Raw genomic sequence first — 14,001 nt, 5'->3', positions numbered from 1 at the left:
CGAGCCGCTCGCCAACACCCCTCCGTCCCTTGCTCCCCTACGCACGGCGATGGAACCAACCTGAGAGGCTGCCACTCCTTTCGGAGCTGTTGTGGGAGCTGGTGGTGCTGAAATCCTGTGACTGGTTGTGTGGCAATCTATTAGCCAGTCCCTCAGCCACCCGGTAGTCAGGGATGTAAAGCAAGGCTAAGGGTTAAACGGCAGAGGTCACAGTGGCATCGTGGGATTAGTCGACAGCACAAGCACATGCGACACATGCAGTTAGCAAGTCAGGGGCAGATGGGGTGGGGTGGCAGGTTTTAACTTGGTTATTTTTAAAGGTACACCTACCCTAGCCTGATGGAAGACAGATGGCTTGGTGACTAGTACAGGACAAAGAGCATTAAAAGCACAGTGCAATGTATTTTGTGATCAGGTGAGGTTCAGCACACATGCAAGGTGTGCAAGCATTAGTTCAGGTCAACATGAACAGTGTCTCACAGAGCTAAAAAGAATTTTCTAATTCATGCACAGATGACACAGAACACAAAGCCAAGGGCTCTGGAAAATAAGAGCTGTAATTACCATTGTTGCCTTTGCCTTGGTCTGGGAGAGAGTAACCAAATCCCATGAGGTCATTTTTTTGCTGAATTGAGCTTTTCCACTGCGGATCTGGTAAATCGACAGCCAGCTCGTGGATGCTGTTGGAATGCAGGATCTGGGTGGTGGCATATGGTGTAGCCTGCGTTATTTGACTGGAGCTGTTGTAACTGGTTTTGGTGGTGAAGTCGATGCTGCTGTAAATGGCTCCGTCAGAAAGCATGGTAGCGGTTTTATCTCCTTGCCCTGGCACTGGTGGCAGCACATCTGTGGAACGAAACAAATCACTGATGCACAGCAAGCCTGGAAGTACCAAGGTTTAAGCTGAGAAATAAACGTGTCATTTTGCACGTTTGCATTTTGGCTGAGACAGGTCCATGAGCCAGCGAAGGGAAGATGATGTACAACCATCGCCAAGCTATCAGCAGCTGTGACAGGCCTACCACTTGTCCTTCACGTCTCACTGCCTAAAACCATCTCTTTTTTTTCCCATACCTTCAACTGTGAAAGTGAAGTTTGGAATATTTCTCTACTGAAGAATGTTTTCAGTTGTTCACTCTATGGCAGAACCAATGAAACTGTCTGGGCTTCGGGGAAATTATGAAAGGAGATAATTTACAAATCACAGAGGGAACTTGCCCAGAAAATAGGTAGAAAACCTCTCAAAGTAATTTTTTAAGGAAATCACCTTGATTTCCTTGAAACTTTTTGCATCAGGTTATCTCATTTTCCTTTTGACATTAGCCAGTACATTCCTTCTTTTCAACAAAAGAAAAACCTGACAAAAACAAGTTATTTCTTATACATGAAAGAAAATCTGATATTCTGAAGGGATTTAGGTGATCAGTCCCTCAAAATGGTGAAGCAATGTTGATAATGAAGAACAACTTGTTCAAAATCTCCAGTAAATTTACCTGAAAGCCATTAGAGCATATTTAACAAAATATCTGCAGAGTTTTCTCAATATTTTGAATCCTATCCCACACTGCAATTTGTATCTTTAATCAGTTTCATTGGCAGTCTCTCTCCTTACTAAACACTGAAGTGACCTTTCCTGGTGGAATACTAGATCTAGAAACTGAGACTGTAAAGTGTGAAGAATCTAATGAAGACTGGCATGATGTCCCAAGGAGAACCACAGCTTAGCAGATAACCCTCCCTACTGCTCTCTCAGAGGTCAATATCTCAAATGGTACTATTTTTACAATTTATTTAGACTCTGAAAAGTTGAATCAATTCCAGAATGTACTTCTTTTAAAAAAATCCTTCATTTATATGCCATTTTCTTTCTACAGCCAGATGGCAGATACAGGTTCCAACTGTTATATCATACTTGAGATAATGCATACTCCTATAGTGAGGATGTTCAGATACTATTCTAGGGATCACAGCCATTTTTGTGTACCTTAAGCCCCAGAAAGAAAAGAAGATTCTTGCACATAGTGAAAGGTTTAAGCTCAGTTCCAAACTCAGATATGGGTTTTGTGCAACCTCAGGGAATACATTTGTTCTCACTGTCTCAAAGACTTATCCAGCAATGAGATGTGACACCATGGTCTCCTTACAGTGATTTGGTATTTTTTGTTTGCTTTAGCTGGTTTTTTTTTGGGTTTAGTATTTTCTTTTCCTGGGATGAACATTTAGATCACAGAACTATTTTCTTTTGCATTCAGGTGTGCTACAGGGAACATTTTAACATTTTAACATTTTAACCCTAATAACATTTTTTGTCTCAGGGCAAATATATTTTATATATATATATATATATATATATATATATATATATATATATATATAATAAATTAATATTATAATTATAATTATAATATAAAATTATATAATTATAATTAATAATTATATATATAACATATTAACATTATATATATTTATATAATATTAACAATAAATATGATAATAGCAAATGCTCAGCAGAGACACAGCAGAAAGAGATCAAATTTGGGTCTAAACCAAATGATCTGGTTTTGCATACAGCAGAGAAATGGGTGCAATCAAGTATGTAAAAGATCTTAATCGTATTAACTTATATCTGCAGATAAATTGCAGGTGCAAAAAAAATCCAATTAATGCAAACTATAGCCCATATTTTAAAATCATGCTGTTACTATCTGCACCTATACAATGTGCTTTCTAGTGGCAGTATACAAACAAAAATGCATTTATGTGCAAATGCAGCATGAGATGTGAGAGACAAGTGCAGTCCTATCTTTCTTGCATTTCATCCACAATATGAACATTTCTTCTTTCCACAATTGGTTCTGTCAAAGTATAATGGCTTGAAGTTTAGTAAATAAATTCTGTTGTTGATGTATAAAGTGAAGTAAATCCAGCTTCTGTTGGATTTGAAGACTGAAGGAAGTAAAAACTAGCAAAATGCTCATCTCTGAAGTACTCAGACCTACATCTGTCTTTTAGTGCATATTTCTGGCAACTAAAGAGGTAGCATCTCTATACAGTCATCTTAAAATGGAGAACTATTCATGTGTACACACTTGAAAGGGAAGTTGCATAGCTGCACACCAGCCAAGGACTTTCAGTCATTCTTACTGATAAGCTGAGGTTCTCCAGACATTCTGGGAATTTTCAGTGCAAGCAGGAATTACTTTTTTGACCTCAGTGACATGTGTACATTTAAGCACTCAAAGAGTTATTAAGTAGAGATTTTAAAGTTCCATAGCCACTGAGTAAGTGTCAAGTGTGATTTTCCCAGCAAACTCTCATAGCAAAAACACCACACTGTACATTTCAGACCAAAGATGAAGACACACTTCCCATTGGAAGCTTCCCTCAAAACTCTCCAGAATCCAACTTTTGGTTGTAACTCTTGAGATGAATGAAATAGTGCTGAAATACTTGTGCAGGGAAGCTCTTTCTTGCTGTCTTGGAGATACAATACCATTTTGTGGCCTTACATGACTCCAAGTCTCACCTGTGCTTCCTACTCACAGCCTTGCTCTCAAAAGTCTATCTAGGACAGTGGATCTCACTCTTAAGGGAAATTTTAGGACTGCTGGCATCAGCTTCTGAGTTTCCAGGATTAATGATACCACCCTATTCTTTTAAAATTTTTACAGAAGTTTTATGTTATCACAGACTTTTTAACCAGTAAAAGAGGCCCAAACTCCATCTTAATAGTTAATATTCCATCTCTGCATGTTAAAATACCTCCAATCAGTCTTTAATGCAGAAACATCTAATCTCAGTTGCTGAAACAGATAGGGATAAGTGATCCCAAACCACCCAGAATAAAAGTTTCAGCTCAACTGTAAAGATCATAGGTGGAATTAAGTTACAGGATTTTAAAATGCAATTTGTATCTCTTGCATGAATTTGGACCTATGCCTCAAGCACACTGAGGCCAAAAAATTTTTAAAAAATGCTTCCAATTTCAGTTGTATAGAGCCAAATGCTAAAAGAAAATGGTAATTTTTCTGTATTACATGGATTTAAGAAAAGATGGAAAAGAACTGAAGTGTTTTATTTTCAAGATAAAAGAAAGAAGCTGGCAGAAATTCAATTGCCTTGTAAATATTATCCAAAGTTTTGCTTACTTTTAAATATTTTTGACAAGAACTTTATAATGTTTTTATACAAAATATAAATCTAGTGTGTTTTGTTGTAATTTTAAGTCACAGTAGTCAAACCACAGGCAAGGGGCTTTTCATGGGAATGTATACCCAGTATGATAGATAGTCTTCAGAAGCAAATTCTGACCAGCATGCAGAATTAGCTGTGTTCTCACAGAAACCAAGGAAATAACAGAGAGATATTACTGTGAATATTACTATGACTTAGAAAAATTTCAATCCTACATCTTAAAATTCCCATTTGAGTTAAATATTTTAATTAAATAACTCCTCTAAAAATTCCTTCCTCATTGTAACAATATATCTTTACCTCACACCTCCAAAAGTGTCTCTCAAGTAAAATGTAAACAAACCCCTAAAAGATCTAAATGGTTGCCTCTTATGTATCCCTTCCTCCAATGAAAAAGAAAGTTGCTTAAGACTTTTGAGGTTTTCTTCACAGATTATGGTTGAGACTAAGAGTAGGACCCTGAGAGCAGGAAGAGAATGAGCAAGGTGACAGCAACAAAATTCTGGTGTCCTCCTGCTGAAGGAACATCTTTCCTGCATCTCCAGAGTTCTCCTCTGCTCTTATGGACATCCTCCACCCCTGGCTATACTGCCCTTCATGGTACATTGCTCATCTCCACAAAAAAGGGAATGAGGTTGAGACACAAATACATTTCTCTTGACATCATAAACAGACCCTGTCTCACCACTGTGGGGCAAATTACAAACTAGACCTACATTTTTAAAAAGTAAAAAGAGATAAAGCAAAAGGAACATTTTAAAGTCAATTTCAATCAAATATAAAAAGAAAGAAACACATAGAGAGAACTATAATGTTAAAAATATTATACAGTATTCATCATAGATGTTAACTAATGGAAGCCTATTTTATAATATCGGGTGACTTAACAAAAGGAAACCTACCTCCACGGCCAAAATTCCCAAGATCATTTGGTCCACTTGTGCTGTTATTTACTGGCAGACTTGTGGCAGGCCAAGAGTCTGCAAGCCAAGGATAACTGGGGTCACTGGCATTCAACAGACCTGGTCGACTGAAGCAGAATAAGAAAAAGAGATATATACACACAAATATATATATATATATATATATGAAATAACAATACCTGTGAGATAAGTAATGGAAGAGGGCATATTACTGTTCTTCTATCACCATAGGTAACTAACAGTTTAGGAGACTTTAATTTATTTCAAATTACAATTGTATAGCCTTTGATGATTTAAAGACCTTGAGCAGTTAATTAAGGTTATATACAAATCAACTTTGTCAGTAGAAGTGGGACTTGGCATCCGTGGTGACTCTGCCAGAATCCAAATGAACTCCGTTGTCTGTGTGAAACAGGAGTTAGGCAGCACCATCATGGGATCCTACGCCAGGGCTGAATGATAAATTACCACCTCGAGGGAGCCATCACTCAAACTGATTGCTCCATATCAGCCATTTCCAGGACTTTGGGCTACTATTTCTTCCTTCCCTTGCATCCCAAATGCATGCCTGTCATCTACAGGCTGGTAACTCTTTCTTTGAGCACTCCTGGATGGTTTAGAGGCAAACAGGTTTGAGGAGGATTAATGGAAAGTCCACAGCTATCTCTGTGTGCCACTACTGCATGGCTTTAATTTCCCTGTAATTCCCACTTTGAGAGCAGCGTCAAACAGGGATCATAGTGAAAGAGAAGGCACTCTTGGGCCACGAGGCACCACGTCTCTCTCACCCCAGGATAAACAGAAATTTAGCAAGGCAGGTGGATTGTTTGTATTTGTGTCCAGCAGGGGAAACAAATGGTTTGCTGCAGACACCCTTTTCTCCCACACGAAAACAAACAGGCGTCCGCAGTTCCGCAGTTTCCCTGGGTTATTAAAGCACTCGTGAAGTTGGAGCAGCATCTCCCATCACTGAGCATTACAGACCCCCGCCTGGAACAATCCCTAAGAGAAACATTGGTTTCTATGGAAACAGCTATAACACGGCCCAGCCGCATTCTTGCCACATCTACTCGCTCTCATTAGGCCTAATCTCTTTTTGCTAAAATATTGATTAAACAGGAGATTGGAAGTTATTACCAGGGCCTAATTACAATCTCCATATTGGCAAAGGGAAAATAGATGAGGATATATGGGCCCGTTATCAGCTTTTATCAATTTCAATTGAGTAGCCAAAGTTGTGGAATCCAGTCCTATCAATCTACAGCCTATTCATCATCCATGAATCATTTATTTTGTGATCGATTAAGTGTAATTGTTCACTCACAGCAATTTAGGGGGAGCCAATAAGGAGTCTTAAACAACAGCAACTTCATTTGCTAATGTCTAATTAATGCAATAAACATCCCAGTAACAAATGAACACATTCTTTTTGATATTTACTACTCATTTCTTCCAGGACATCTGGGAGATATGAAACATCTGGGCTTGTTTCTTCCAAAGTGCACAACAGATAGGTCATTAAACCTTGTGGTAAACTACTTAACTCCTCCTAGTGCTATCAGTCTTCCCAATGATGGGCTATGACCCGAGTGCATCACCTATAGCATTTTTCAGATCCCTTACTTTAAGAATAAACACAGTGGAAAGACCTTTATACAAAGAAACATACCTTCCATTGCTCATTAGTCCTCCATCTCCCCTTTGGAAGGTGACTGTGTTTTGGTTGTAAAAACAAAACAAACAAACATACACACACACACACACATATAAGACAGGGAAAAATCAATTAGTAATAATTAAAAGTAACAATTCAAACTGCTCAGTGTCCGAGGTCAGAGGTCTCTTGGTATCATCCCATAATAAAGTACAGAAATGACAAGAAGAGGCTCAAGCACATTGGGGCTACAGTTCATTTAGGATTTCACTGCACATTACTGATTGACAGCATGTTACTGATTGCTCTGTACCTTGCAAGGCAAAGCAGCCACTGAGCAAAAGGCCTGAATTCACCACATACAAGACCCCTTCACACGACTTTGCATTGCAAGTTTGAGCCATGTGATCAAATTGTTTTCTTGGCATGCTTCTGCTTCAGCACATAATGACATTGCACCAGTGAGTTAATAACATCATGTCGTAATGCAGTAATATAATGTCACCACACAAATATGTCATTTCCCAGGACAAACACAAAGAGGTGGCAGCTCTATTACAGCTGAAGGGATGAAAAAAAGCATCAGCTGCACCTCTTCCATTAGAAGTACAGTATAAGAACTAGCACCCACACATAAATGCATACATGCCAGTGTCACCAGGAAGAAAAAGTGTTTCCAGTCTTCCATGGGGATGCCAAGGACATAATCAGAGGGAGACAATTGCTTTTATCTCTCCATTCATGGGTATTTGACAAAAACCAGCCTCTCCCTTATCTATCTATTAACAGGATTACATTTCAGGGCAATATATGTAAACCCACATTACTGGTGAGATGCTAATTGACAACATTTGATGATCTTTTCTGAAACACTGAAAAAATATTTTGAATCAAGGCCAACAGACTACTCTGGTTCTCAGTGGCAATATCCCATTATTTATTGTCAGGCATAGATAAGGCAGACTATTAAATTATACCAATGTCCTGGACACCTGCAGCCTTAAAGGGCTCTGACTGGATGAGGGTTTGAATTTCAGTAAGAATGGAAGAGTTTGTGACCAGTTTAATTTAAAATAGACTTGCATTTGGAAATACTATTTACCTTTGTAAAACAGTTTGTCCCATCAGTAAATTGTAGCTCCCAGAGTATTTGCAAGATTTTCTGAGTTTTAGTCCAAACTACACTAGCTCAGGATTAGGCTTTCTATTATACACTATTCTAATCAGACAAAATGACTACAGCCAATAGAAATTCGGTGTTCATTAAAAAAATAAGCAATTACATAAAGCCACGGGGAAAACTCTTCTGATACCTTATAGAATCCTTGTTACTTTATTAACTCCTAGTGTACATTCAGCAAAGGGGACAAAACTGGCCCCTCTGGAAGCTCTGCTGAAGAATAGTAGGGTGATTAATTACCCTTCACTGCACAGCAGACTGATACCAATATCAGAAAATCACTGCAGTCATATGTCACATCAAAATGGTTAATAGCTGAATTTTGAAAGGGTGTAATCAAACCAATTAATGAAAAGAAAATAAAAATGCAAGTATGGAAAGTACTAAATAAAGGTCTGTTTTGAAAAACAAGACATGGTAAAACATTGTGGGTAATTAATTTTAGAGGCAATGCTGCTTTCATTTACGTGATATCTAAAAGGCTGTCAAATGACTTCCAGTCGTTGTTTAAAAGTGAATAATCTGAAGTGCTGTGCATATCATATGTGATTATGCAAAGATGTGGGTACTGCCTGGCTTTGTTTCCAAGTAGCTTGGTCAGTAGTATATTACATGCTGTTTCCTTCCTCCTCCTCTCCTCCAAATTTAATTTTTGATTTCTCCAACTTTCTGTATTTGTCAAAGTGATAAAAATAAGTAAAAAAAGAAACAAAGGCTTGTTTGATAACAACCTTTATAAATAAAGTTTACAGATGTAAGGGAATTGCAGTAAAACATATTTTCTGAAAACTGCTTGGATTCATGCCCTTGTTTAGACTGTCATCTACCAGAAATTATTTGAGGTAATTTTGTTGCCACTCGTATAGCAAGTACAGTGCATGTCATATGAAAGAAAAAAAGAATCACAACAATATTTGTGATCTACAAAGTATTTATATCCTTGTGTACTTTTATAAAGCAAAGCTAAAATGAAGGAGCTAGCAGGTGATTTCAGCAAAGTTTGCCTGACATATTTTATTTTCTGTGTAGGCAGGTATGGAAAAACTCCCAGGCATGCCAAGAAAATTCCATCATGCAAACATTACATGGAAATCTCTTTTCTAGAGCCATAATTCCTGCAGGTTGGCTGTGGCATAAGAAATTAGAGATTGTTGAGAAAAAAACAAGGATTACAGAATTTCCTCCTTTTTCTTCCATGTGTCCTGGTGGTAGGAACTGTTTCCTGTATTTTTTTTTTTTTTAATTTCCTGTGTTAAATCATCTTACACCCTCCCAATATATGCATCATCTTTAGAAGAAAGGTTCAGCTTGCAGTGATATTGTTTTTCCTAGGGAAGACTGAGTCTTGTTTATGTGATGTGTATGGAGCTGGGAAGGAAAACAGGTTTTTTTGTTTACCCTTCACCCTGTACATCAATGTATGCATGGTTAAAATCTCAATGACAAAATAAACCCAAAAGCATTTTATTTATTTAATGTGCTTGGTGTAAAATGCTTTGGAATATCAACTAAGCTTGCCAAAATTCTTCTTGAAGTGTGGCCATGTCACTGGGATGCTACAAAACCACCCCAAATTCCTGATGCCATCCATAAATGGGCTACCTGAGGCTGGATAGAGAAGGTGCCTTTCTTTTAGCATCAATGTTGTGAAAGACAAGACAGCTAACAACAGAAGATATGGTCAGGCTGCCAAAAAAAGCACTATGTTTATCATTCCTGCCATGCATTTTGTCAGCATTTTTTCCTGCAGTTTGATTTCTGCAATTACAAAACAAGTCTAAACGCCCGAGTAGGAGCATACTTAATGCAATGCAGGCTTGTAGATGTCACTGTAAAAATAAAACACACAGACAGCTGGTTTTATTCATCCTGTCACCACTTCAAAAAGCAGCAGAGCAATTTCAAGGGGCAATGTAAGAGGAGGGAGGGATGTCCCTATCACTGACCCACCTATCTTCCTTGCTTTTTATCACCAAGGAAGCAAAAAAGCTCTTTCAGCAGTCTTTGCATCTGATACATGTTCTTAGAAAGGCTGAAGACCTGCAGGGATGAGATTGGTTTTCAAAAGAAGATGAAAAAATAACCTCTGCATAGAGAGATTTTGAAGGAATCCCCACCAGCCTATACTTCAAGGACTGCAAAAATGCAGAAATATAATCCAAAGTGCATTTTAAATGCATAAATATTTCAGGAAATTATATTGTATATATTTGTATGAAAACCAGCATATGTTAAGGAGCTTTTCACATGCTTTTTATTAAATATATAAGGAGGTACCAAAACCATTTACTAATATTATCTGACAAGATTAAACTTAATCTTCACGCCTGCAAGAACTGGAAAAATTTGAATGCATAGTAAGTCAACATTCTGAGCCAAGGAATCTTTAGAAAGCTTTAGAAAGCTTTCTGTATGCCTATCTCTAGTAGGCCACATTTTCCTACTGCAAATGAAAACTTTAATGTTGCCAGCCAAGTCCATTCCTTTTACTGATAAGCTGTTCCTCAAATATGAATGTAGATTAATCCTCTTTTAATAAGCATTAACTCAGAACAGATAATCAGCACATAAAAATTCCATCAAATCTTCTGTCTACCTTTGGATGATTCTGTCATATAGTTTATCCTCATTTAACAGTTTCAGGAGTTGCACATAAAATATGTAAAATTCTACGATTCTCTATTTTTAATTTGTTTTCTGTTTACTGGGTTTTATAAAAATCTTTAATCCCAAGGAGCACTAGTCACTAAATAAGCTTAGCTATTCATAAGTTAAAATACATATTTACTTTTATTGCATGACTGATTGCCTAGACACTTGAAAACACCTGGATACACTGGTGAGTGGGTACTGGCACAAGTTTGAGAGTACAGGAAAGATAGTTGTTAAAAAAAACCAAACAAAACCCCCCAAACAAACAAATAAACAAACCCAAAAAATACCCCACCCAAACAGTGCAGCAGTATTTTAGTTTTCACACAAATTCACATAAGTGAGACCAATCCATCCTTTATATTACAGGAGAAATGGTTGAAAAGGCATGACAGTTGTTTTTAGTGTCCTTGTGCTAGATTTGGTTTTGCTGAGAGTATGTCACGGTCACAAAAATGGATAGTCCTTGTACAGCTGCAGATTACTACTTACCAACAGAAATCTAACAAACATATTAGCTAAATTTTATGTTTTGTAGCACTGATATAACTGAGAATCAAGGCCTGGTGAGCCATGGTGGAAAGGGAATTGGAAGAACAGTGATGTACAGAATTGTGGCTCAGTAACTACTGGAGCCAGTTCAACTGAAAATAGCTAAAAAGATTTAGCTGGGATTATCAATGCCACTTTATTTGTGACCATCTGAGCCATCGATCAGTGCTTATGAAAATGTTCCCAAAGACAGAAAGCTAAAAGTATTTAATTCGATCAGTTATTCTGCCCTGACACAAATCGTTACAAACTGCCTGACATTTGCTGTTTGCTCTTCTCCCACACATTTTACAGTGGTATAGTTACAAAGCACAAATTGCACAACTCAGGAGCCTAATAACAGAATAGAAATAACAAGTGGTCCTAGTGAATGACCCATAATCTGCAAATGACCCAAAAGAATATTTTTAACAAGTAATTTAAAAACTGTGTCGATTTGGACTTTTAAACAACTATTTTTAGTGTTCTATGTTCTACACACAGGCAAATACAGATGAAGAAAAATAAAAAAATATTCACATCAGAAATAACAGGGGATTTTTTTCTGAGTGTGAAATAAAGTTAGTGTATAATTGTTAGTATTATTAATTCTCTACCTAATAGATTCAATTCTCTACCACACAGTTAAATCTGTATGTTCTGCAACTCTCTGAAGGAAGAATTTAAAGCAGATGTCAGAACAAAAAGTGTGTACCTTCCAATATCTGAGTATATTAGGATAAAGTCATCTTAAGTAAAAATTCATTGACAGATGTGCCTGAGGAGATTCTGAAAGCTACATACCACTGTCTAAATGACTGTATCTAAACCCAAACTCCTTATAAACCATAACTTTGAAGGGAACATACAGTTGTGAGTGTCAAACCTCCACAAGCATAGGTATGTCTTTCTAAATGATATTATCAAGGGCAAATTAAAATATTAGAGAATTAACAAAGTTTGTCATGGAAGTCTGTGTCTAAAGGCAAGAAACATGCACTATGTTCTGTCATAAGGAAAGTACTTTTCTAAATTAAAAATTTTTTGGACTCGATTACTGGAGGACTTAGGTCCTCAATTCCTCCAAAAGTTAGTATAAGCCAGGAAATAGAATAGTTCTACAACATCCACAAGATGTCAAAACTGCTTTTAAACCAGAACATTTTTGGCAGTACCTCTGATATATCCCAGTTGCCCAGCACATGTGGATCAGCAGCATGAAATCATGCTCAGACCCTGTGGCTCCAGCACAACCCTGTGTCGTGCCAATGCATGCCACAAACACAATGGTAAAAATACACCACAGTTCAAGGCAGCTGACAAAGCCATAGTCGTAGGAACCAAATGCAAAGATGTATTTAGTTTTGGAAAAAAACCCATATTGTGTCTCAAAGAAAAGGCAGGAAAGTGTTTAGGGTGGTATGTGCTGTGCCATAGCTTACAGTAACCTGGCCAGACCTGCCTGGAAGCTAGGGGAGCAATCCTGAGCTCTCAGAGCTTTTCCACAAGGACATTTCTCCCTCAGAATATCATGGGCTCCTGGGGCACACATCACCACCTTTGGTCATCTGCTCTTTCCTGCAAAGCTGAACACATGCTGTGGCTGAAGGCAAGCAAGAGTGAGAAAGCAGATACTAAGGATGAGGAAACAGCTCTAGTAAAGGCAACTGAGGGGCCAAACTATACCAGAAATCTTCTGCTGGAAAACACCGAGATTTATCAGCCTTTAACACTGTAACACTGAAGTACAATTATTTTTGAGTTCCTAAATATTGAGATTAGGTATGAGAGCAGTAGCTAATGGTTTGTATTAATTATTATTATTATTATTATTAATAATTGTATACTCTATTTTTCCTGACTATTCATATGTTGAATAAAGTGTTTGCAGCCTGATGTTTCTGCCACTCTTCGTTATTTTTCACCTATCTTTAATCATGTTTATGTCTACCATACAATGATCTACTGTATGCTGTCTTTTTAAAGATAAGAAAAATAGCATACCAGCTCTGAGCTGGGTAGTAAGAAAAAACCCCAAATATTTCAATTTTAAGAATCCTGTAAAGTCAATGGATGCATCAGTTAGTAACTAGATTGCTTGAAGGTCTGAACACCTCACAGTAAGGCAAACATGTACTTAATTGAGAGGTGAAGTAGCAGAAAGTTTCATTTCTCCACTTGGATCTGATAAACTATTTGAGCTTTAAAATCAAAATTCAGTTATATATTAATAATGCTTGTTTATGTTTAGTTCAGGAATCTAGTCCTGAAAAAAACTGCATTTCAGAGAGTTAGGTGACTTAAGTATGCAGATTTATAGTGACAGAGACATTAGTGGTGGTAGATTTTACTCTCCAGAGGAAAATGAATGCTACATTTTTATCACAGATAGGCAGCCAGAGTATTTCTTCTTATACTTGGTTTTAATTCTTCATATCTCACATGTTCATAAACACTTTGATAGCTACTGCTTGAAATGGTGTGTTGGTGAGGTAAGAGACAGACTAATGGACAGTACCTGCAGGGGTGAAGGTGAAGGACTGAACTGCAAAACAAGAAAGCAAACACATTGTGAGTTACACACCCTGACAAAAAGCACTAATTGCAGGGAATGAGTTTCCTCTGGAAATCACTCAGGTGGGGTTGAATATCATAAGCAGCACATAACAGCTGAGCTTAAAGCACCAACCAGCCAGCAGCCAATGACAAATGATGGTTGGAAAGATGAGCAGTGAATTTTGACAGTCACATTTGAAGACTCTCTGTGAGGACATGCTGTATTCCAAGCTGTAAACATTAGGATGAACTCTGAAGCATGATCTGTTATCCACTTTCCTTGCTGAAAGCACACACAATTTCATGATGCA

General features: G+C 37.5%; 1 protein-coding gene across 6 annotated transcripts in view; it reads right to left on the bottom strand.

Moving 5' to 3' along the window:
* The window catches only part of ROBO2 (roundabout guidance receptor 2), an 857,210-nt gene that overhangs the window by 47,395 nt on the left and 795,814 nt on the right, over positions 1-14,001 (bottom strand). For 4 of the 6 annotated variants that reach the window (XM_021532362.2, XM_021532365.2, XM_021532367.3 and 1 more), the window contains exons 19-22: positions 6,787-6,829; positions 5,097-5,224; positions 565-846; positions 61-186 (exon numbers count right to left, since the gene is read on the bottom strand). In XM_021532362.2, coding sequence (XP_021388037.2) covers positions 61-186; positions 565-846; positions 5,097-5,224; positions 6,787-6,829 — 579 coding nt within the window. The remainder of the gene's footprint in view (positions 1-60; positions 187-564; positions 847-5,096; positions 5,225-6,786; positions 6,830-14,001) is intronic. The other 2 variants (XM_021532366.2, XM_021532368.3) reach the window with 1 other exon arrangement.

This window comes from Lonchura striata, chromosome 2, assembly GCF_046129695.1.
Source record: "Lonchura striata isolate bLonStr1 chromosome 2, bLonStr1.mat, whole genome shotgun sequence".
Lineage (NCBI taxonomy): Eukaryota > Metazoa > Chordata > Aves > Passeriformes > Estrildidae > Lonchura > Lonchura striata.
The sequence above is the reverse complement of the archived record's forward strand: the minus strand, read 5'-3'. Positions and strand labels throughout refer to the sequence as shown.